This window comes from Podarcis pityusensis, assembly GCF_964106645.2.
Source record: "Podarcis pityusensis genome assembly, chromosome: 3".
Taxonomy (NCBI): Eukaryota; Metazoa; Chordata; class Lepidosauria; order Squamata; family Lacertidae; genus Podarcis; species Podarcis pityusensis.
In genome coordinates this window covers 19,037,952-19,057,783 of record NC_138026.1, presented here as the reverse complement: position 1 = coordinate 19,057,783, position 19,832 = coordinate 19,037,952, and the positions used below count along the sequence as shown (strand labels likewise).

Genomic DNA, 19,832 nt, shown 5'->3' with positions numbered 1-19,832 from the left:
GAGTCATTCTGGGCTTCTCATTAATAAAGAGAAAATGTGTATTTAAAATCTAAGCGTACCTTGTAGTGTTTCTTGTTTACTGCAGATTTACACTGGTTGCTGGTCCTTATACTCCCCCAGAAAAAGGTACAGCAGTACTTAAATACCAACAATGTCTTCACAACAAACCCTGGAAAAAACCCAATGCCAACTGCTTCCTGCTTTTAATACTGAAACAGCACCAAATGATTCCAAACAGCAGCAGCAGTTATATGATTTACTGTATATTATGATTGCTTTGCTTGGCATGAAAAAACCCCTGTCCCTGATACCTTATGTAAAAGTAGCATTTATTTGATTGCAGCAGGACTTAATTTTATATTTGTTTCTACTAAGTAAGCTTTCAGCAAGTGCTAGGACAGTGTTGTACTAGAAAGCAATAGACAGCCTAAACCTTTACCACAGATTTATTGCTGTTACCATCAGTTTAAATAAAAGAGCACTCTCATTTCAGTAAACAAAGTATCTACAGAGTTTACATATATCCTGCAAAACTTAAAATACAAATTTTAAAGGCCTGCTTTTTTCTAGTAGGTTCAATAAGAATGTGCATAATTTTTATGCTACATGCATATTTCCTAGCATACAAGCTAAATTGGTAGCTGAATAAAATCTAGCAACTGGATTACTTTGAAAATTCTGACGTATACGATAGTACATCAACACACAATTCTAGTTCCTATATATGCAGAAGCAACCAATCTCCTGTTTGTCCCGTCAAAAGACTAATGTGGGAACACTTTTAAAGCCAATTGTGTTAAACAAATCACATAGGCACAAACAAGATTCATTGGTTAAAATATACCATCCATTTGTGGAAATTAACCAGCAGATTATAAGACATGCTGCAGATCAAGTATATTAGCAGACTGGAGAGGTGTACATGTGTCTCAGAATAAACTGAGCTACAGGCAGAACTTCCACTTCTCAATGGAACTGCACTAAGTTGGGGAACCTTCACAATTGGGATCCAGTGCAGCATGACTTTCAGCAGTAGAAATGTGAGATTCAGCGTGCCCTGGTACACATATGAGGCTCCCTGGACACCTGATACACATACATTTATACCTGTGTGATGTAAGCATCAGCGTTATGACTAATCAAATAACATACACAAAGAAAATTAAAATAGGAAAGACAGCTAAAACACAAATCAATATTCAGCACTTTTCCTTATGACCTAATAACTAAATATTCATGTATTACAGCTTTTCCTATTACAACATGACACACATACAATAGAATGTATTGCAGAGTTTGCTCACATTGTTTTGCATGTAAACTTGTGTGTGTGTGTTGGGTCCTAATTAATGTGTGAGTTAAGCAGCAGATTGTAAAAAGAAACACTTAAAATGCCAAAACGTGTGGTAGTTCGCAACTGTATTTGCATTCAGCAATTGCACTTACTTGGAAATAAGTTCCATTGAAATCAAAAGACCAACTTCCTATGAAGTTTAGGTCAGATCAAGCTTTTTTGGTTGCTAAACATTAGACTGGCAGTCCTTGGTAGGCGCAGTTCCCCTAACAGTGTGTTTAAAGAAAACACCCACAAAACTCAGCAAATGTCAGAACAAAAAGCTGTTGCTTCTCACACTACTTTCCCTTATGAAAACCAATACATGAGCAATTCCAGCTTGAGTACATCAATCAAACCATGTAGAACATTTATTGCAATGTCTCAGAATCTGGTTGGTTGGTGCTGGTTATTTTTGAAAACCAGACAAAACTTACAAATGACTGTTATGTATTAGTATAAATTTCAATAATAAAATAAAATGGTGGTGAAATGTTATACTATGTAAGAGGACCATTGTGCACTTGTTGGCAAGGATACTACTCCCTTTTGATCATTACAAGAGCAAATATTAAATCAAGAGAAAATTAAGAAAAAGCTGCAAGCTTAAGGTCAACCTTGTAGACCTGTTACAAACGTTTCGGGTTCATGGATTGTTGTTATTTTTGTGATTACGGAAGTGTAATTCCTTTTAAATAATTCCTTTTTAATTTTCTCGTGAAAGTTGATGCGCTGACTGGCATCCAGATCCATTACTTGTTTCCAACTGTTGAAATTCTTCTTATCAGTTTTTAACCTGGAAAGCAAGTAATTATCAATACATGATTAGGGACAAAACAAACACAATAAACTGCCTAGGTTTAATGTAAAGTGATGCTCTATGTAGACAGCAAATGAAACATTTCCAAAAACAACAACTGACCTGAAATTCTTTGTGCATGACTTCAAAGACATGCCTTACATATGTGGGGACTTCGCATAATCAGTTCCAGAAATACATGAAGTTTTCACTGGGCTGTTGCCAAACTGGAACTGCACAGAGTCACATTCATGTGAATAGAATACTGGGGTCAAACCAAACTTAAGTGTCAAGACTAGATCACTTTTAAATTCCTACGAAGAGGAATTTGCGAGTGTGAAAGAGAAGGATTTATTATGAATATGATAATGACTAAGACTTTTCCTGAACAAACATGCCCCTATTTCCTTCCCTAAAAAAAAAAAAAAAAAAAAAAAAATTCCTTCTAGTGGGCCTATTAGATTGCAAGTAAGCCCTATAGGGGAAAAAGCAGCTTTAAAAGGAAATTTAAAGAAAAGCAACTGTGGAGGAAGGAGGATTCATGTCCCATCCTAAATCCATGTTCTGCTTTAAATTTACACACAAACACCTTAAAGAGGTTTGGTGAAAACCACATTGGATTAAACGGCATCAGTCCAATATATGTGAAGGAGTGTCTCCACCCTCATTGTTCAGCCTGGACACTGAGGTCCACCTTTGAGGGTCTTTTGGCAGTTCCCTCACTGAAATGTTACAGGGAACCAGGCAGAGGACTTCTCAGCAGAGGTGCCCTCCCTGTGGAACGCTATCCCATCAGATGTCGATATAAAGAATTACACAACTTTTAGAAGACATCTGAAGGCAGCCCTGTATTGGGAAGTTTTTAATGAAATGACATTTTATCATATTTTTCTATGTGCTGGAAACTGCCCAGAGTGGCTGGTGAAACCGAGTCAGATGGCAAGGATATAAATAATAATAATAACAATAAAAATTGTTAGCTCATACCAAGAACTAAGCTCATACCAAGAACTAACTTAGTTGGTCTTAAAGGTGCTACTGGAAGGATTTTTTTTATTTTGACTATGGCAGACCAACACGGCTACCTATCTGTAATAATAACAATAGTAATTACTACTACTACTACTACTACAACATAGGGCAACTGATCCCAGTGTTTATGGAAGTTCACAGTGCCCCCTCCTTGGGCATGGAAAACTAAGTACATGATTCTTTGGATCCCAGGCTTCATTGCATTTACATCTGGGTTTAAATATATTTCTTATTAAATGCATAGGAAAGAACAAAGGTAGTTTTAAAAGATGTTTGAAACTGACCTTTCTAGTGAAGCGTTCGTGTGATTAGCTCTCTTCATAAATTTGCATCCCATCAATCTTGGTGCTCAGTCCCATAAGACCATGCATTTCGTGGATTGATTCTGACAGTATGCCTGTACTATAGAGTCGCCTTTCTCTCTCACAAAATCTCTTGTCATACTTAAGCCGAGTTTCAGTCATTCTTCCATTAATGTGCAAGCAAGCTTTGTGCCACTCTTTTCTCTTTGAACACAGTCCTTTTGAGCTGTTCCCTCTCGAAACATTAACACAAGCACAACTGAGTTGCAAACTTGAATTTTGTGGCTTTCCCCCCTCAACTGACAGCAGAGCAATCTGTGCATCCAAATTCTTCTGACCACATATTTGTGATGAATCACATAATATCTGTGAATTCAATGGATGAAGCTCTGCACTATTAATTGAACCAAAAGAATATGGAGTTGTTGAATACACAGCACATCTGGAAGCAACCAATATATCTGCTGCATTGTTCTTATCACATAACACAACAGCCTCTAGCTTCTGCCCACTGTGGCACTGTTTCAGCTTAAATGCGAGACCTTGTCTACTAAGAAATTCTTGAATTTTAAGCTTTGCCTCATCACTCCAGTGTTCCCCATCAGCAGGTGACACTCCAAACAAAGAGCAAGGATAAGTTAATCGAGGTAATTTAGCAAGCTCTTCTGGGATAACTTTCAGCTTGTGACTATCAGAAATGGGGATGGGAACTGATAACCCATCATCAATAAAAGTAACTATTAAGAGATTAGAGAGTTTGGAGACTTCAGAAACTTCAACTCTGTTCCACTTTTCATTAGATCCAATCTTTATCAAGCAACTGGTACCAGGAACGACAAGCTCCTGTGGAATTGTAGGCAGGTTTTCTGGAAGGTCAGAGAGTAACTTGAACAAAGCGTTTAGAGACTTAAATGAGTCTTCTAACTGGATACAGAAGTTTGAAGGATCAGTGACAGACGTCACAAACCCAGTATAATACTGATCATTCTGGAATGGTGCCCAGGAAACAGAATTTGGTCTGAATGACAATTTAGGCATTGTTTTGCCCATTTTTATATTTTCTGGTAAGTTACATTTCTCCAGCACCCTTTGGCAAGATCTTTGATTCCAGTATTCCAAAAGGAGAATCCCATCTATTAAAATATCCACTTCCCACATAAAAGTAGATTCTAGGTATCTCAGAAACAAGATCTTGATCTCATGGCATTTTATAATCTTCAACACGCTCTCAAGAGACATGTCCACTAGGTTTTCAGCCCAAGCCCATTTACAAGGCATTGCATTCCGGGGAATACTCCTGAACTTGTCACTAAGTATCTGTGTGTCATGAAATGACACCATTTCATATTCTCCCAAGTCCATGAAAAAAACTAACATGTGACCCTCATTCACATACTTTTTAATAACTTCAGATCGATACCATTTCAAGGTCTCTTTTGATTTTGTCAAACATTCTAACCCTTCTTGAATATTTTCCACTGCAAGCAAGGAGTTCTTCTCAGCTTCTTGGGTAATCATCACGTTTAAATCAAAAAATATTTGGGCATCCTTCTTCAATTTTATATAGAAACGTCCATCTCTTGAAATGTGACCTATTTCAGCCAATTCTAGCTGTCCAGGCTTTATTTTTTGGCAGGGAATCTTAGGGTGGCTCTCCCAAGGATGTCCAGCTTTTATTAATACTACAGACACATTTCGGCTTTCTGATTTTTTACTTTGGTCATTACCATCAGTATCTACATCTGTTATTGGAAGATGTTTTACGACTTCATTAAGATTTAACAGACTCATATTCTGTAAACCTAACTCATTGATCATAGACATTTCATGGCAGAATACATCAACTTCCCACTGTTCACCATGCTGTTGTAAAAACTCTAACGCTAATAGTTGATTATTTACTTTACTGGCAATGCAGGCAGCCATATCGCTACTGCAACTTTTATCTGGAAATGCATATCTTGCTTTGCTAAGAAAACAGTGTATGCTGAATCTTGGAAAATTTAAGAAAACCTTTTCCATCTTGTATATTTTTGATGCATTCACAGTTGATGAGTTACCATAGTCAATGAACTCTACTTCAAAAGATTTTTCTGATTTAATACCTCTAATGACAGCTCTATATGTGCAGCAATCAGCTTCATACTCTGCTAAAACCATGTCACCTTCTTCGAGTTCAGCATGTGTTTCTGGCTCTAGAACCAGTGAGTCTCCATTCAGCTTCTCAGCAAGCTGCACAATTTCATTCTCATCCTCAGCACGATGAATATAGAAACTTGACATGCTAGTTATAGAAGAAATATAAACTAACATTTTGGAATTTGCCTGGATATGATGCTGTGGAAGGTTTGTGTACTTTTTCCTGGTACCACTACACCTTTCTTCTCCAAAATATTTTTGTTTCAAGATCTGCAACTCTTTATCTGGAGGCATCTTCTTCAAACCCCGAGGAGGGCTATCACACTCAGTCCAAGATTCACAATATGTATCTCTGCATCTCTGTCTCGGATTGCTTTGCAAGGCCAATTCTGTATTATCTGAGGCTGCTGGGAGCTTTACAGACCTTGTACTCTGTTTCTGCAGATCAAATGCAATTTCTTTTCCAGCACTCTGATTGCCAGGATTTGCTTCATTTTCTGCTTCTCTCTTCCAACCAACTACTTCATTTTTAATTTTTCTTTTAACTGCTTCTGACTTGACTTTATGCAACACGTTTTTGTCTCCAACAGTCTTTTCTGCGGGTGTGTTTATAATTTTTGGGTCAACACCATATTTTTGTGTGTGCTTCAATAATTCTTTAATCTTCCTATTTATCTGTAGATCTCCATGATACAACTCCACACCAAGCTGCCCATCAGATTCCTTAGATACGATTACTGCCTTCATTTCTTTCCCCAAGTAATTCTTCTCAAACCATGTATTTATTTCAGTTGTAATTTCAACATCTTTTAGATCTGAAAGGTAACACTTGATAGCTTGCATAGGAGTAAATAATAATTCTGAAGCATGATTTGGAATAGGAATCATTTCTCTTTTTGCTACTGATTGTTTATTCCCAAAGTCTACAAAGTATACTTGCAAGTAATCTGATGAGCCCATAGGAGATGCTAAAGCTCTGTAGAAGAGGCCATCTTCAAAATATTTTGCTAAGTATAAATTGCAAGTGTTTAGCTGGTCTGTATAGCCTGTCATTTGACTAACCTCTGCAATCTTTTCAAACAGTTTGTCTATAGCACCTACATTTCTATTTAGTTGGCAATAGAATTTTGTAGGGCTGTGTATATGTGTTATACACACCCCTTCTTCATTTCCAATCTTCATGTTAAAAGATGAATAATAAAATGTGTACAGAGAGAATGGCGGCACAAGGGACCTTGCGAATTCAAAAGAGCGAGACTGGGCATGACCACATTCTAAGAGAAACTGCTGCGAAGTAGTGAATGGAGTCTGTAAGTCAACGATATTATATAAATAGTTGGGGCTCCGAAGAATTAGGGCAGAAATCGTACAGGTCAGCAGATCATTAGAAGAGGAAACAAAGCGCTCAAAATCTCTACATGCCTCTGCAGTCCAGTTGTACGGGTCAAACGTTAAGGATTCAGTGACCGTATTAAGACAACATCTGAATGTTTGGCATTCCAAGACCAGATATTCTGGAAGAATAGCTTGGAGGTCTTTTGACAAAACTCTTTCCTGGTTACCATAGTCTACAAATACTACATCAACTTCTGTCTCAGACACATGTTGCTGTACAGCAGCTCTGTACCACTTCCCATCCTTAGAATGTTTCACAACACAGGCATGTTGTCCAAGTTCATATGGGCTTTTTTGAGTGTTGTAATAATACTGAATTTGTTGCATCAAGTTAAATAGCTCTGGCAGTTTAGATCGCATCTGACAGAAAAAGTTACCTGGTGAAGTGCTACGACAACATACGACATCAAATACAGTTCCTGGTTTAAACCGATACTCCTTATAAGGCTTCGGGGTATCACCTTTCCCAGATGTGTTTCCCAATTTATCTGAAAGAGTGTTTTCCCACCGCGGGAAGGTAACAGCATGCTCTTTTGTCAGAGGACTCCGCAATTTATTCTTCTTCTGCCAACTCTTTTTATGTATCTTTTGTTTTGAGCATTGCATTTTAGAATCTCCCACAATGTTCTGAAAGGGATCTTGCTTTACTTCCCAATATTCTGCATATCCAGCCTGAACCATGGACAAAACAACATCAGTTTGTTCTGAGTTATTCATATACTGCACACTGACAATATACTTATTGGTTTTTTGTGCAATTACATGCAGTGTGAGCGGTTTGTCGAACACAATGCTTTTAAAGAAGTCAGTTTCTTTTTTAATCCATATGTCCTCGATTGGAAATGCATTAGCAAGTGAACAACAAACGGCCAAAGCTGGTAATTCTAGAAACTCTGGAAGCAAAACTCTCACATTGAAGAGTGGTACAGTTTCAGTATTGCCAAAATCTAAAAAATAAACATCAATACTCTTGTCCATCACTTCCCTGATAACAGCTCTGTAGTAATGCATATCTTTACTATACCGGGCACAGCATAGTTTTCCAGGTTCTGGATTTTCTAGAATCTTGTCAACAGTTTCACTTGTATCATACACAGCTGCAATTTTCTTCATCAAGGCTTCAAACTCATCTCGACAATCAATAGTTTGAACCCAAAAATTTGATGGATTCAAGACATATACTACAAAAGCAACACAGACAGAACCGATTTGCATTTCTGCTCTCTTGCAAGGAATTCTTAAAGGAGAACACATTAAATGAGTGCCTTTTGAATCTGAATCATCTCCTGATTGTACAGTATTCCTATGAACAGAGTCGGCATAAACAGGATCTGTATCAGAGATTTTTATACCCTCACCTGTACAGGATTTTTTAGTCTTAAAGGATGGGTCAAGTTTTGGAATCACTTCACTCCCCTGTGGTAGATGTTCATAATGCATTGCAGACTTTTGTTTAAGAAGTGTAACGTAATACAAATGTTCATCAGCATTGAATAAATCAATGTGGGCATGAACAACACTTTGTCTTAGCAAGGCCTCCTTGAATTCTTTTAGTTGATCGTTTCTTACAGTTTCATCTTGAGAACTAAGACAGGAAAGTGCACAAGGAACTGAAAACCTAGGTACTGACATGAATTCTGGTTGAAGCTTTAAAACACAACTGGAAGGCACAGCTTCATAGCTGCCAAAATCCATAAACCAAATATTCACTTTGTTATCAGAAAGCAGCTGTTGTATCACTCCTCTATGCCACTGGCCATTTCTCCGTCTTGCTGCACAGAGGACTCCTAGATTCTCACAGGATGGAACATTTTCTGTACTAGTTTCATAACAGGAAGACATGTTTGCTGTCAACTCATCCATCTCTACCTGGTATTGCAGCAGTTGACAATAAAATTTACTTGGACTGACTGCCACTGATATTTTTACTTTCTCTATCCCACCAATAGATAAAAGCGGCTGAAGGTTATTCATAATTGGTTGAACTTCTGATTGAATTCGATCATTACATAATACAGAATCCGGCCTTGTATATTTTTGTTGCAGTAAATCTGGCATCTGTTTACAAAGCAGCTCTTGTGGCAATTCAGTTAACATTTCTACAATAAGACAGAATGTATCTCCATCAACAAGTTTGCCTAATTTTAATTCAACCACATCACTAGTGATTTTTGGCACGTCAAGCAGAAATGTTTGGTGTGGTAGAATGGCTTGTATTTGGCCTTTAATCTGCAAATCTATTAATGACGAAAAGTAATTCAGAGCTTTTGGAGTCCATTTTTCTTCAATTGGAAGTATATTTCCAAAAATTCCACAAACCATCTTGGGAGGAAGTTGAAACAACTCATCAATAGCAGAAGCAATATGTGTCTCATCAACTGCCAGGATTTTCCCACTATCCATAAGAAATACTTCATAGATGTAGTTCTTCTTTTGTACTACTCTTCCTCTGTACCATTCTCCACAAGCAGAGTCTTCTACTAAACAAAACTCGCCAATCCCAACACTGTCTTTCACTTTGGATACCTGCTGTATTTCATTTTGCAATATATGGTAATCAAACTCACAATCTGTGTTATATCTGCCTTGAAATTTCACAAGAACTTCTTTTGGATGGTAGTTTACATCAGTAATCTTCAGGTCTACATCTAGAAATTTGGTTGACAAAGATGAAACTCTCCTACCTGGAAAACCAAAATAAAGTTTGACATAATCAGGTAATATATGACTTTAACTGACAGTTCTGTCATCAGGTTTGATACCATTCCAGTTTTCATATTTCCCTGCCAATAGGGCACACCAACTCAAAGTCTCAAGTATATTATATTTATCTTCTACTACATCAAAAGAAATATCATATTTGAATACCATGCTTCTCTTTATATATTACTGGAAATTATGTAACCGTTTATTTTTATGTACACAGAACCTAGGGCTTGCCGATCAGAAGATCAGCGGTTCGAATCCCCGCATCAGGGTGAGCTCCCATTGCTCAGTCCCTGCTCCTGCCAACCTAGTAGTTCGAAAGCATGTCAAAGTGCAAGTAGATAAATAGGTACAGCTCCGGCGTGAAGGTAAACTGTGTTTCCGTGCGCTGCTCTGGTTCGCCAGAAGCAGCTTAGTCATGCTGGCCACATTACCCAGAAGCTGTACGCCAGCTCCCTTGGCCAATAAAGTGAGATGAGCGCCACAACCCCAGAGTCGTCCGTGACTGGACCTAATGGTTAGGGGTCCCTTTACCTTTACCTAAATCTTTCTAATATATAAATATAACCAAATCTATACGGTAAGTTTAAGTGATACCCTAAGCCTAAATTACTGAGCCTCAAAAGATCAGTCAGACAGTGCCTATTTCTACACATAACTAACAGTCCAATATTCTGAGTCATCTAAATAATCAAATGATTTCTTTTATCACATAGTGGGGAAATGCATTCTTCAGTTCTAGTACAGTTGGCAATAATACAGGTAAGGAAACTAGAGAAAACTGGAAGGAGAGTAAAAAGTTAAGCAATTTAGGGGAAAGAATGGACTGAGATGAAAGATGCAATTTATGAAATTAACAAGAAGTAATAAGTAATGAGAGATGTTCACAATGTTTTGCAAAGTCATCTCTATATTTTACAGTTAGCATTAAAAAGGAAGATCTCAGTTAGCATTAAAAAGGAAGATCTATGAGACAGTGCTGTATAACGGCAGGGTTTTTAAACATCACCCAAAAGTAGACTAATATGTAAACAAACTAAAGGGACAAGATGTATGCAAAGTGCAGAAAGACCAGTAAACTGCTGTTCTTGCTTCATCTTCTCTCCAAAACATTTTTCAAAAATCTTATCTCACCTGCCATATCTCAAAATATTCACAGCTTTGCATCTGTCCAGAAACAGCTGGGGGAGGAGGAGTAAAAAAAATCTGTAAAGCATTGAAGAAAACATGGAAAAGTCATGTAGTTTAAAATCTTAAGTGTGTGTGTTTTTGTGCTTTAATCAATTTTTATTTTTTGCATCCCATTAACACTTGACCAAACCGTCTTTTCCCTCTCTTCCCCTGCACTCATTTATCAGGGTGGAGAAAAACAATTAAAAATAGAAACTGCATTGTTTCTATTGTTTTAAATTCAAACACAAAGTTTATTTTAAATAATAACTAAACAACATCTAGGCAAATATTAAATAATCTAGATATCCCTACGGTGCATCTCTAAACTGAATCAGTGCTTTTACCAGATACATCAAGTAAAAGGTTTTTCTGTGTTTTAATACGTCTCAGATATGAATACTTGCACTGAAAGCAGGTTTTTCATTTTCACTTTATAAAACTGCTATAGCAGGCATAGGCAAACTCGGCCTTCCAGATGTTTTGCGACTACAACTCCCATCATCCCCAGCTAACAGGACCAGCACTGGAGGGTCGAGTTTGCCTATGCCTGTGCTATAGTCTACCCAGGAACTATCAAACCTTGTTTCAACCTCTTGTAAAGTGGCCAGGTTTTTGAAAAAGAGGACAGTGCTTCCATATATTTAACAGAATCATAGAATTGTAGTTGGTAGGGATCATGAGAGTCATCTAGTCCAACCCCCTGCAATATAGGAATCTTTTGCCCAACGTAGGGCTCAAAATCCCCCTACTGAACAATTATTAAAGATGCAGGAATACTATCCTCTTTTCTTTTTTAAATCTGACCAACCTGGACAATAATGGGCATAGCAATTTTGTTTAATATTTTGTTTTTGTGAGGGTGCAGCTGGGCGAAGGTGAAGCAGAAATGAACAACACAGGAAGGAAGAGGAGAACTGTCCAATGTGCATATTCCTATGTTCCTTGTTTCTGCTAAAGTCCTCCACTCACTTGCCAAAGTCCCACTTGAATTCAATGGAGCTTACTTCTGAGTAGACCTGTACAGGACTGGACTATTAGCCTCACAAACGGTAAATATGCTGGTCCTAAGAAAGGCTCTTTTAAATACATTCCATCTATAGATAAAAGGATAGCAAGCAAAACATAGAGATACAAAGCTTCCTTGTAGATACAAAGCTTGCTTGTAAAAATGAGGAAATGTAAACAACAATCATACTAACATGCGGCAAAGCCTGAGACTCTTAACCTCAGGGTCGCGGGTTCAAGTCCCACGTTAGGCAGAAATTTAAGATTTACAAAAACATTGTAATTTGAGTGAATGTTAAGCAGGATGCTAGATCATAAATAATTGAGCACCACTAAATTAGATGATTTAAGATAATAAGTGAGATTGAGAAAATATAAACCTTTTTGGAGAATTACAAGATTATAAATATACAGATGGGACATAAGTATGCAAATAAGATAATAAATTGCTGGCAAAAGTTATAACGATGAAAGTGGGAGCGGGAGATGTGAGGAAGTCCAAAGAAAATGTGAAACTATGTTAAGATATATGTTATACTGTTTATTATATTTATTTTTATTGTAAACCCCAATAAATATTTTAAAAAAAAAAAAAACAAGTCCCACGTTAGGCAAAAGATTCCTGCACTGTTGGACTAGATGAGCCTTGTGGTCCCTTCCAACCCTACTATGTTGTGATTCTGGGATCACATTCGCATGACTGCTTCCAGGAAATGTGCAAAGCAGCACCACTGGGAAACCGGATTGAGATCAGCCGAGCCTAAATCAGGATACAAATGGCCACATTTTATACCCATCTACCCCGTTTATTAATACTAAACCGCATATATGTACACATGTACTGGGTAGACCAGAGAAAGCTTATTTGTTTACTCTTTAAGGTGCCGCGTGGAGGTTATTTTGCTGCAAGAGACAAATGGGGCTACCATTCTGGTATTTCATAGATAGATAGATACAGTTGTGTCAACTTGGAATAAAATATGGGGGGGGGGGTAATCCCCACTCTGCATAATCAGTCACATGATGTGGTGTGCAACACACACTATTTGAATGGCAATGCCCATCAACTTTGTTTATGTGTGTGTGTGTGTGTGTATTTAATTTTTTATTAAATTTTCTGTCTTACCATTTAAAATACTAATTTTATATCCTTAAGATATCAATGACTTCCCTTTTTCTCTTTCCATGGTTCATTTTACATGTCATAAATCCCTGCATATTTTACAAAAACTATACCATTCAGTATTCCATGATTATGGCATCCACCAAAATCCATTTACACTGCTGAATTTATCTTAATGCTGCCTGCGTTTTCAGCTATACACAATTATTTCCCATATAGTCCATAAACGTTTTCCAACCTTCTTTAAAATGCCCATCAACTGTGGGGAGGCCTGGCCTTCTCAAATATTTTATTGGGGCTCCCAAAGACCCCTCAGTATGCATATATATATATATATATATATATATATAGTATGTGTGTGCGCGCGCGCGCGCGCGCATATATATATATATATATATATATATATATATATACACACACACACACACACACACACACACACATATACACATATACGATGGTTTTTATTGGCGCGGCTGCAGAACATATTCGGGGGGCTGCAGAAAAGCTCCTTTCACTTCCGGGTAGCTAAAATACCGACTTTCTTGGAAAGTCAAAAGGGACATAATAAAAGACGAGGAAGCAAGAAAATACCGTGTATTTTTTTAAGGGGGGGGGCGAGAAAAAGCTAATTTCAAGCCTCGACTCCCCGAAGCTCTTCGAAAGTAGGATGGGAAACGGGACGAAACCCTTTCCTTTCGCCCTTTCTCCCCCTCCCCTCCCCACAGGTTTCGGGGTGCAACCCCACAATCCCGTTTACCTGGGACTGAATCCGAGGAGGGGAGTGGTCTTCCCCCCTTTGAGGCGAGGCACGAAGAAGCGGCGGCCTTTCCGACTACAGCCGCCGGCTTCGAGGCGAGGGCTGCAACAGCCCAGGCGAAAGCGGCCCTGAGGGAGGAGGAAGCGGCTGGGCGCCGTTTTTCGAGGGGGAAACGCGGCCCTCGGGGAGAAGGAACCAGAAGTGGGAAGAAAGGCCCCCGCGAGGAGGCCTGAGGGGAAAGCGCGCCAGGCCGCCCAAGGGCCGCGTGCGCCTCGCGAGGAGGCAGCCGGGCGCGAGGCGGGGAGTCGTTAAACGGCGCCGGAGGAAGCGGGCCTGAGGGACCAAGCGCCGCCGCCGCCGCCGCCGCGTTGACTCCGAAGGAAGGTTAAGAGGCGCGTCAACTGCAAAGGAAGGGGAGGTTAGGCCCGAGGGAGCCGTTGGCTCTGCTCTTTCCGGAACGGTTGGCTTTGGGGGAGGGCGGGTTAAGGTGGGCGCCCCCAGGGTTGGCACCTTTGTTTGGGGTGGGGTGGGCGGCTTCAATGTTTTCCCCTGCTGCTGAAGTGGGAGCGTTTCCACGTTTTCTCCCATGGAAAGAGGGACGTCCCCTTCCGTCATGGGGTGTTGGTTTTTTTACGATTTATATTCCCACCCGTCTGACTGGTGGGTCAGTCTGGGCGGCCCCCGACATATATTGAAACATAGTAAAACGTGAAACATTTTTTTAAATGCAGGATTGCCTTCAGATGGCTCGGGGGTCGGAGAGCGTCCTATATTCCGACGTTTCTCCGATGAAAAAATGGACGTCCTATGATACCCTCCAATTTCCCCCCATTAAAAATAGGGACGCCCTACTATACCTTCCAACTTTTATCCAGTGAAAATAGGGACGCTCTGCTATACCTTCTAACCTTTATCCTTTGAAAAAAGGGATGTCCTACTATAGCCTCCAACATTTCCCCACTGAAAATAAGGACATCCTACTATAGCCGCCAACATTTCCCCAATGAAAATAGGGCCACCCTACTATAACTTCCAACCTTTATCCAATGAAAATAGGGATGTCTTACTATAGCCTCCAACATTTCCCCAATGAATATATGGGCATCCTACTATAGACTCTAACATTTACCCAATGGAAATAAGGATAGCCTCCTACTATAGCCTCCAACATTTCCCCAATAAAAATACCATACCATCCAACTGACGGCCTACCATACCATCCAACTGAAAAGTATAGCTATTGCAAAGGGTTCCTTCCCATGTATCTATAAACTGGAAAACCGTGAGACTGGTTGTACTGCCTGAAATTTAGCCCTACTACACTCCATACCATGTTTTGAAGCCTATCCAGCACAACCACTATAGCAGATAGGGAGGAGCAGTGCTTTTTTCCTTTTTAAAAAAAGTTTAGGAGTTTTCCTACTCATGTTGAAATGCTACCCTTCAATGAGGCCAAACTTAGATTCACAAAATGTTTAGGGGTATGCATACCCCCGCGTACCCCCAGAAAAAAAGCACTGGGGAGGAGGCATGTACTGCTTCAAGAACAGCCCCATATGCTAGCCCAGTGTTAGCCTGTATCAGAATCATATTGGTTTTGAGCATTCTCTGAGCTGATGGCCACACCTAGCCAGCCAGGCTTTAGGATTGTGCTTGTTCCCTGGAGAGCCTTGCTGTTTGCTTCTTTTTTTTCCCCCACTGCCTTTTTGTGTAAGTGAGAAGCACTGTGCACAAAGTGAGCCTCTTGTTTGTAAAATAAACAGGCTCTGTTTGTGTTTTACTTGCACTGTTTTTCTTTCATGTACTAAATTTGCTATTTTTAAAATGTTTTTTTTTTTCCAATCATGCATCAGTTTAGCCTCATCCGGAATGGCTATGATAAAAATGTCTTATTATGCTAAAATGGGACGTGGGTGGTGCTGTGGGTTAAACCACAGAGCCTAGGGCTTGCTGATCAGAAGGTCGGCAGTTTGAATCCCCGCGATGGGGTGAGCTCCTGTTGCTCGGTCCCTGCTCCTGCCAACCTAGCAGTTCGAAAGCACGTCAAAGTGCAACTAGATAAATAGGTACCGCTCTGGCGAGAAGGTAAACGGCGTTTCCGTGCGCTGCTCTGGTTCGCCAGAAGCGGCTTAGTTATGCTGGCCACATGACCCGGAAGCTGTACGCCGGCTCCCTCGGCCAATAAAGCGAGATGAGCGCTGCAACCCCAGAGTCGGCCACGACTGGACCTAATGGTCAGGGGTCCCTTTACCTTTACCTTTTATGTTAAAACTGAGCCAGTCTATTTGGGTAGAGTGCCAAAATGTGGCTGCTTGGAGGAAAGGTGCACAGAAGGTCTCTTCAATCCAAGAATGCCAGAATCTCATACTGCCTGTCACATGTTGCACATGTGCCATGGCTTCCAAACACCATAAATGCAAAGCAGTGGCTTTTCCCCAAGAATCCTGGGAACTGTAGTTTGCCCCTCACAGAGCTACAATTCCCAGCACCCTTAACAAACGACAGCTCCCAGCATCTTTGAAGCCATGCACTTTAATTGCCTAGAGTGGATGCAACGTATAGCTGACATAACATACCCATTAAACAGAGCTGCTGTGGGAATAAAAGGGAAAATACAAAGATGGAATACTGTATTAGTTGCAAACAATCAGCACATCTAATGGCAATTCACCGCACAAACCTCTATTGGGAGAACATTTTATGAAACCAAGATTGTTGCCACAACATTTTCAAAGAATTTTAAAAAACATTTTCCCTTTAGGACGGTTTACCGAAGGAACAATCACATTGAAATAAATGTGTGTTTCTTCAGCGACAAAAGTGTTAATCGAAACTACTTTTTTGAGCCACTAGATGGCAGGCAAATATTTAGGAAAAACATCTGCTAAGAGAATTAGAGAGCGGTTTTTTCATGTGTTGCATTTTGATGGAACATTCCATACTCATCATCACACAGAATCAGCCAACCATTATCAGAGCCAATGTGTGAAAATAATTTCAGCTCAACACTAAGAGAAGCTTCCAAAAAGTAAGAGATTATTGAGAGGTGGTGACTGCTCCTTCTCCTGAGCTGTTAAAGCAGAAGGTGGACAGCCATCTGTAAGGGATGCATCCTCCTACACTGCCATTCCTACACTGAGCAGGAGTTTGGACTAGATAAATGCTTAGGTCCCACCCAACACTGATGGATTCTGATAAAATGGGTTGCAGCCAATTCTAGTCCTACTCAGAGTAGATGAAGCTCATTGGCATCACTAACTGAGGTTCATTCATCTCAATGGGTCTCCTCTGAGTAACACTTAGTTGGTTGCATCCCGATATGAAGTGCTTCTGAAGTACCATGCCTTCTCGCATCTCAGCTGGGAAGCGTTTAGCCTGAATGTCGGCAACACGTTCAGAAATCTGCATGATGCTTTCACATTACAGAGTATTGAGAACTACTGCTGTGAAATGAAAGCAAGGAAAAGCTTTTACAACTGTGTGCCACATTGTAAATGTCAATTACCACCTTATATCAGCCCTATGAAGTAAGGAATTACTTGCATTCCCATTCCATTAAATCCAGAGAAGTTAAGTGACTTATCCCTGGGAGTCAGTGGCACTAGAAGATTTGCAATTTAATAACAGTCATTATATTTCTGTGTGCTCCCTTGAGCTACATGACAGCGCTATCAGTGAACTGATACACACAACTGAACTTTTGTCATTGTGGATTTTAAAATGACAGTTTGATTGAATATGGTAGAGTGGTTGTGCATGCAGAAGTATAAAGCACAGGCTACAAGCCTGAAAGTCCTAGGTTCAAATTTTAGCTCAGCCATGAATTCAATGGTGGCCTTAGATAACGTTATTTCTCTAAGCCTCAGTGCTTATCTCTGATGAAGGAATCATAATTCAACCTACAAGAATCAATAGGATGGTAAATGTGAAGAGCATGGAGCCACTTTTTATTTATTCCTTATATTTAGCCCCCACCTGAAGATTTAAATATTCTGAAAGAATCCCAAATCATCTGGGCGTACGTATTGCAGTTCTTGCTAAACCTTTGTTAGTCTTTGAAATGTAATCATTTGGATATATCTCTGCTGCCTGCTATTAGGGAAAACATGTATGGCTTCTCAAACTTGCTATGGCTTTTAAAGATGCTTGCTTGCTAAGAAGGCTACCTTTTCCATCTTTGGTTGTGGTTTCCAGACCAGTTTTTCCCACTGCAGAGCAGAATTCTAAACCATAGCCCTAGGCTGCAACTCATTTATTTACTTTGTCCCTCAGAACTCAAGGGAGGAGCCACTGAGAACCACAGTAACTAATTCCTTCATTGTTGTAATCACATGTGCTTCATCTGCTAAGCTCCACCCTAGGTTCTAGCTCTTGGTTATGCTAGAATATGGCAAAAGAAAGAATCAAGGAAATGATTTGAAATCACAAATACAAAATATATCAGAACTGAAAACAGCACATTGCCTGATAATTGCCACTTATCAAATCCATATTTTTTTTATTTTGGAATGCCTTGAAACAGAATAGCTCTTATCTGTCAAAATACCTAAAGAAACTGCTACCATTGTAAGAATATTTACTTTTCAAAAAAACCCATACAATTTCAAATTAAGTCCAGCAATGAAGGACAGTGTGTTAATCATTATATCTGTCTTGTTAAACATTTTACATTTCCCCCTCTGTTTATAAACAGTTGATGACCTAGAACTGCCTCTTTTCTGACATTTCCCATTTTGTCAATAACAAATTACCTGTGCAGTGATTATGTGACATTTGCCTGGTTTTCCTGGTTTCTTTGAAACCAATAGACTTCCACTGGAAATCTTCAGATGTGCAGGTAGCATTTTTATAATTTTAGAGCTCATTTGTATAGAATAGGCATAATCAACAAAGTCGCTCAAATTGTCTATTTAGCTTAGTATCCTCTGTAGCCCTTTAGATAATTGAAGATGGATCTCATATCTCCTCTCAAGTCTCCTCTTTTCAATGCTAAGCATACCCAACTCCCTCAAGCATTCCTCATAAGGCATGGTTTCCAGACCTTTGATCATCTTGGTCACTACACACATTCTAGCTTGTTAATATTCTTAAAATGTGGTGCCCAGAACTAGGCACAGTACTCCAGGTATGGTCTGACCAAGACAGAATAGAGCAGTATTTTTACTTCCCTTGATCAGGATACTATACATCTGTTGATACAGCCTGGAATAGCATTACCTTTTTTTTGCTGTTGCATCACACTGTTGACTCATGTTAAGCTTAATGGTCTAAGACCCCTAGATCCTTTTCACATGCACTACTAGGAAGCTAGGTGTACCCCATCTTATATTTGTTCATCTGGTTATTCCTGCCTAAGTTTTTAAAGGGCCTTTTTGTTAGCCAGTCATGCGTTCAATAGCTACATTTCTGTTGGACAGTTGGAGTTTTGCCTTATTTTAGAGGCAGGCAGTTTCCTAGAGGCATTGATTGTTTTATGATCATTTTACTGATTTGGATACTGCTTGTGACCAAAGTTTTGACTAATAACTCACTTAACTATCCAAAAACAGGTGCATGGACTTCTTCAGATATGAAAGTAAAAGGGACAGCCTTTTTGCACAGAACTCCATGCATCTATGGGATTTTGAGTCTGTGCTGCGGGTGTAGGGATGAATGTTTCATTTAATCATGGAATAGGTTGTGCAATTCTTCTTAAAGTTAGCAATCATTTTTCATTTATACCCAGTGGATTTTAGACATGCTGATATGCCACATAACTCTTGAAATAAGGCTTACAGTTTTGCAGTGAAAATTGAAGGCAGTGCATGGCAGAGCTATTTGGGCAGCTATTTTATGAACTGCATTGCACTGGCCTGCCTCGGGATGACATTGTTGGACTGACAGTGTGATCCTGTACATGTCTGCTCAAAAGGAAGGCTCATTCACTTTGGTGGGGTTCACTCACAGGTAAGTGGTTGCAGGATCACAGACTGAATCACCTAAAATGGTAACACCTCTATGTAACACCTCTAGCATGTACAAGCCTCACACACATACCCTACCCCCTGCAACAATGCATTGTTGAA

General features: G+C 39.6%; 1 protein-coding gene across 1 annotated transcript; it reads right to left on the bottom strand.

Annotated features, from left to right (window-relative positions):
* Window positions 1-430: 430 nt before the first annotated feature.
* TDRD15 (tudor domain containing 15) lies at window positions 431-13,907 on the bottom strand. Its single transcript, XM_080998895.1, has 4 exons — window positions 13,768-13,907; window positions 10,841-10,912; window positions 3,449-9,684; window positions 431-2,129 (listed from the first exon to the last, which is right to left on the bottom strand). The coding sequence occupies exons 2-3, from the start codon at window positions 10,845-10,847 to the stop codon at window positions 3,473-3,475; spliced, it is 6,219 nt and encodes a 2,072-aa protein (XP_080855021.1). The 5' UTR covers window positions 10,848-10,912; window positions 13,768-13,907; the 3' UTR covers window positions 431-2,129; window positions 3,449-3,472.
* Window positions 13,908-19,832: the final 5,925 nt, after the last annotated feature.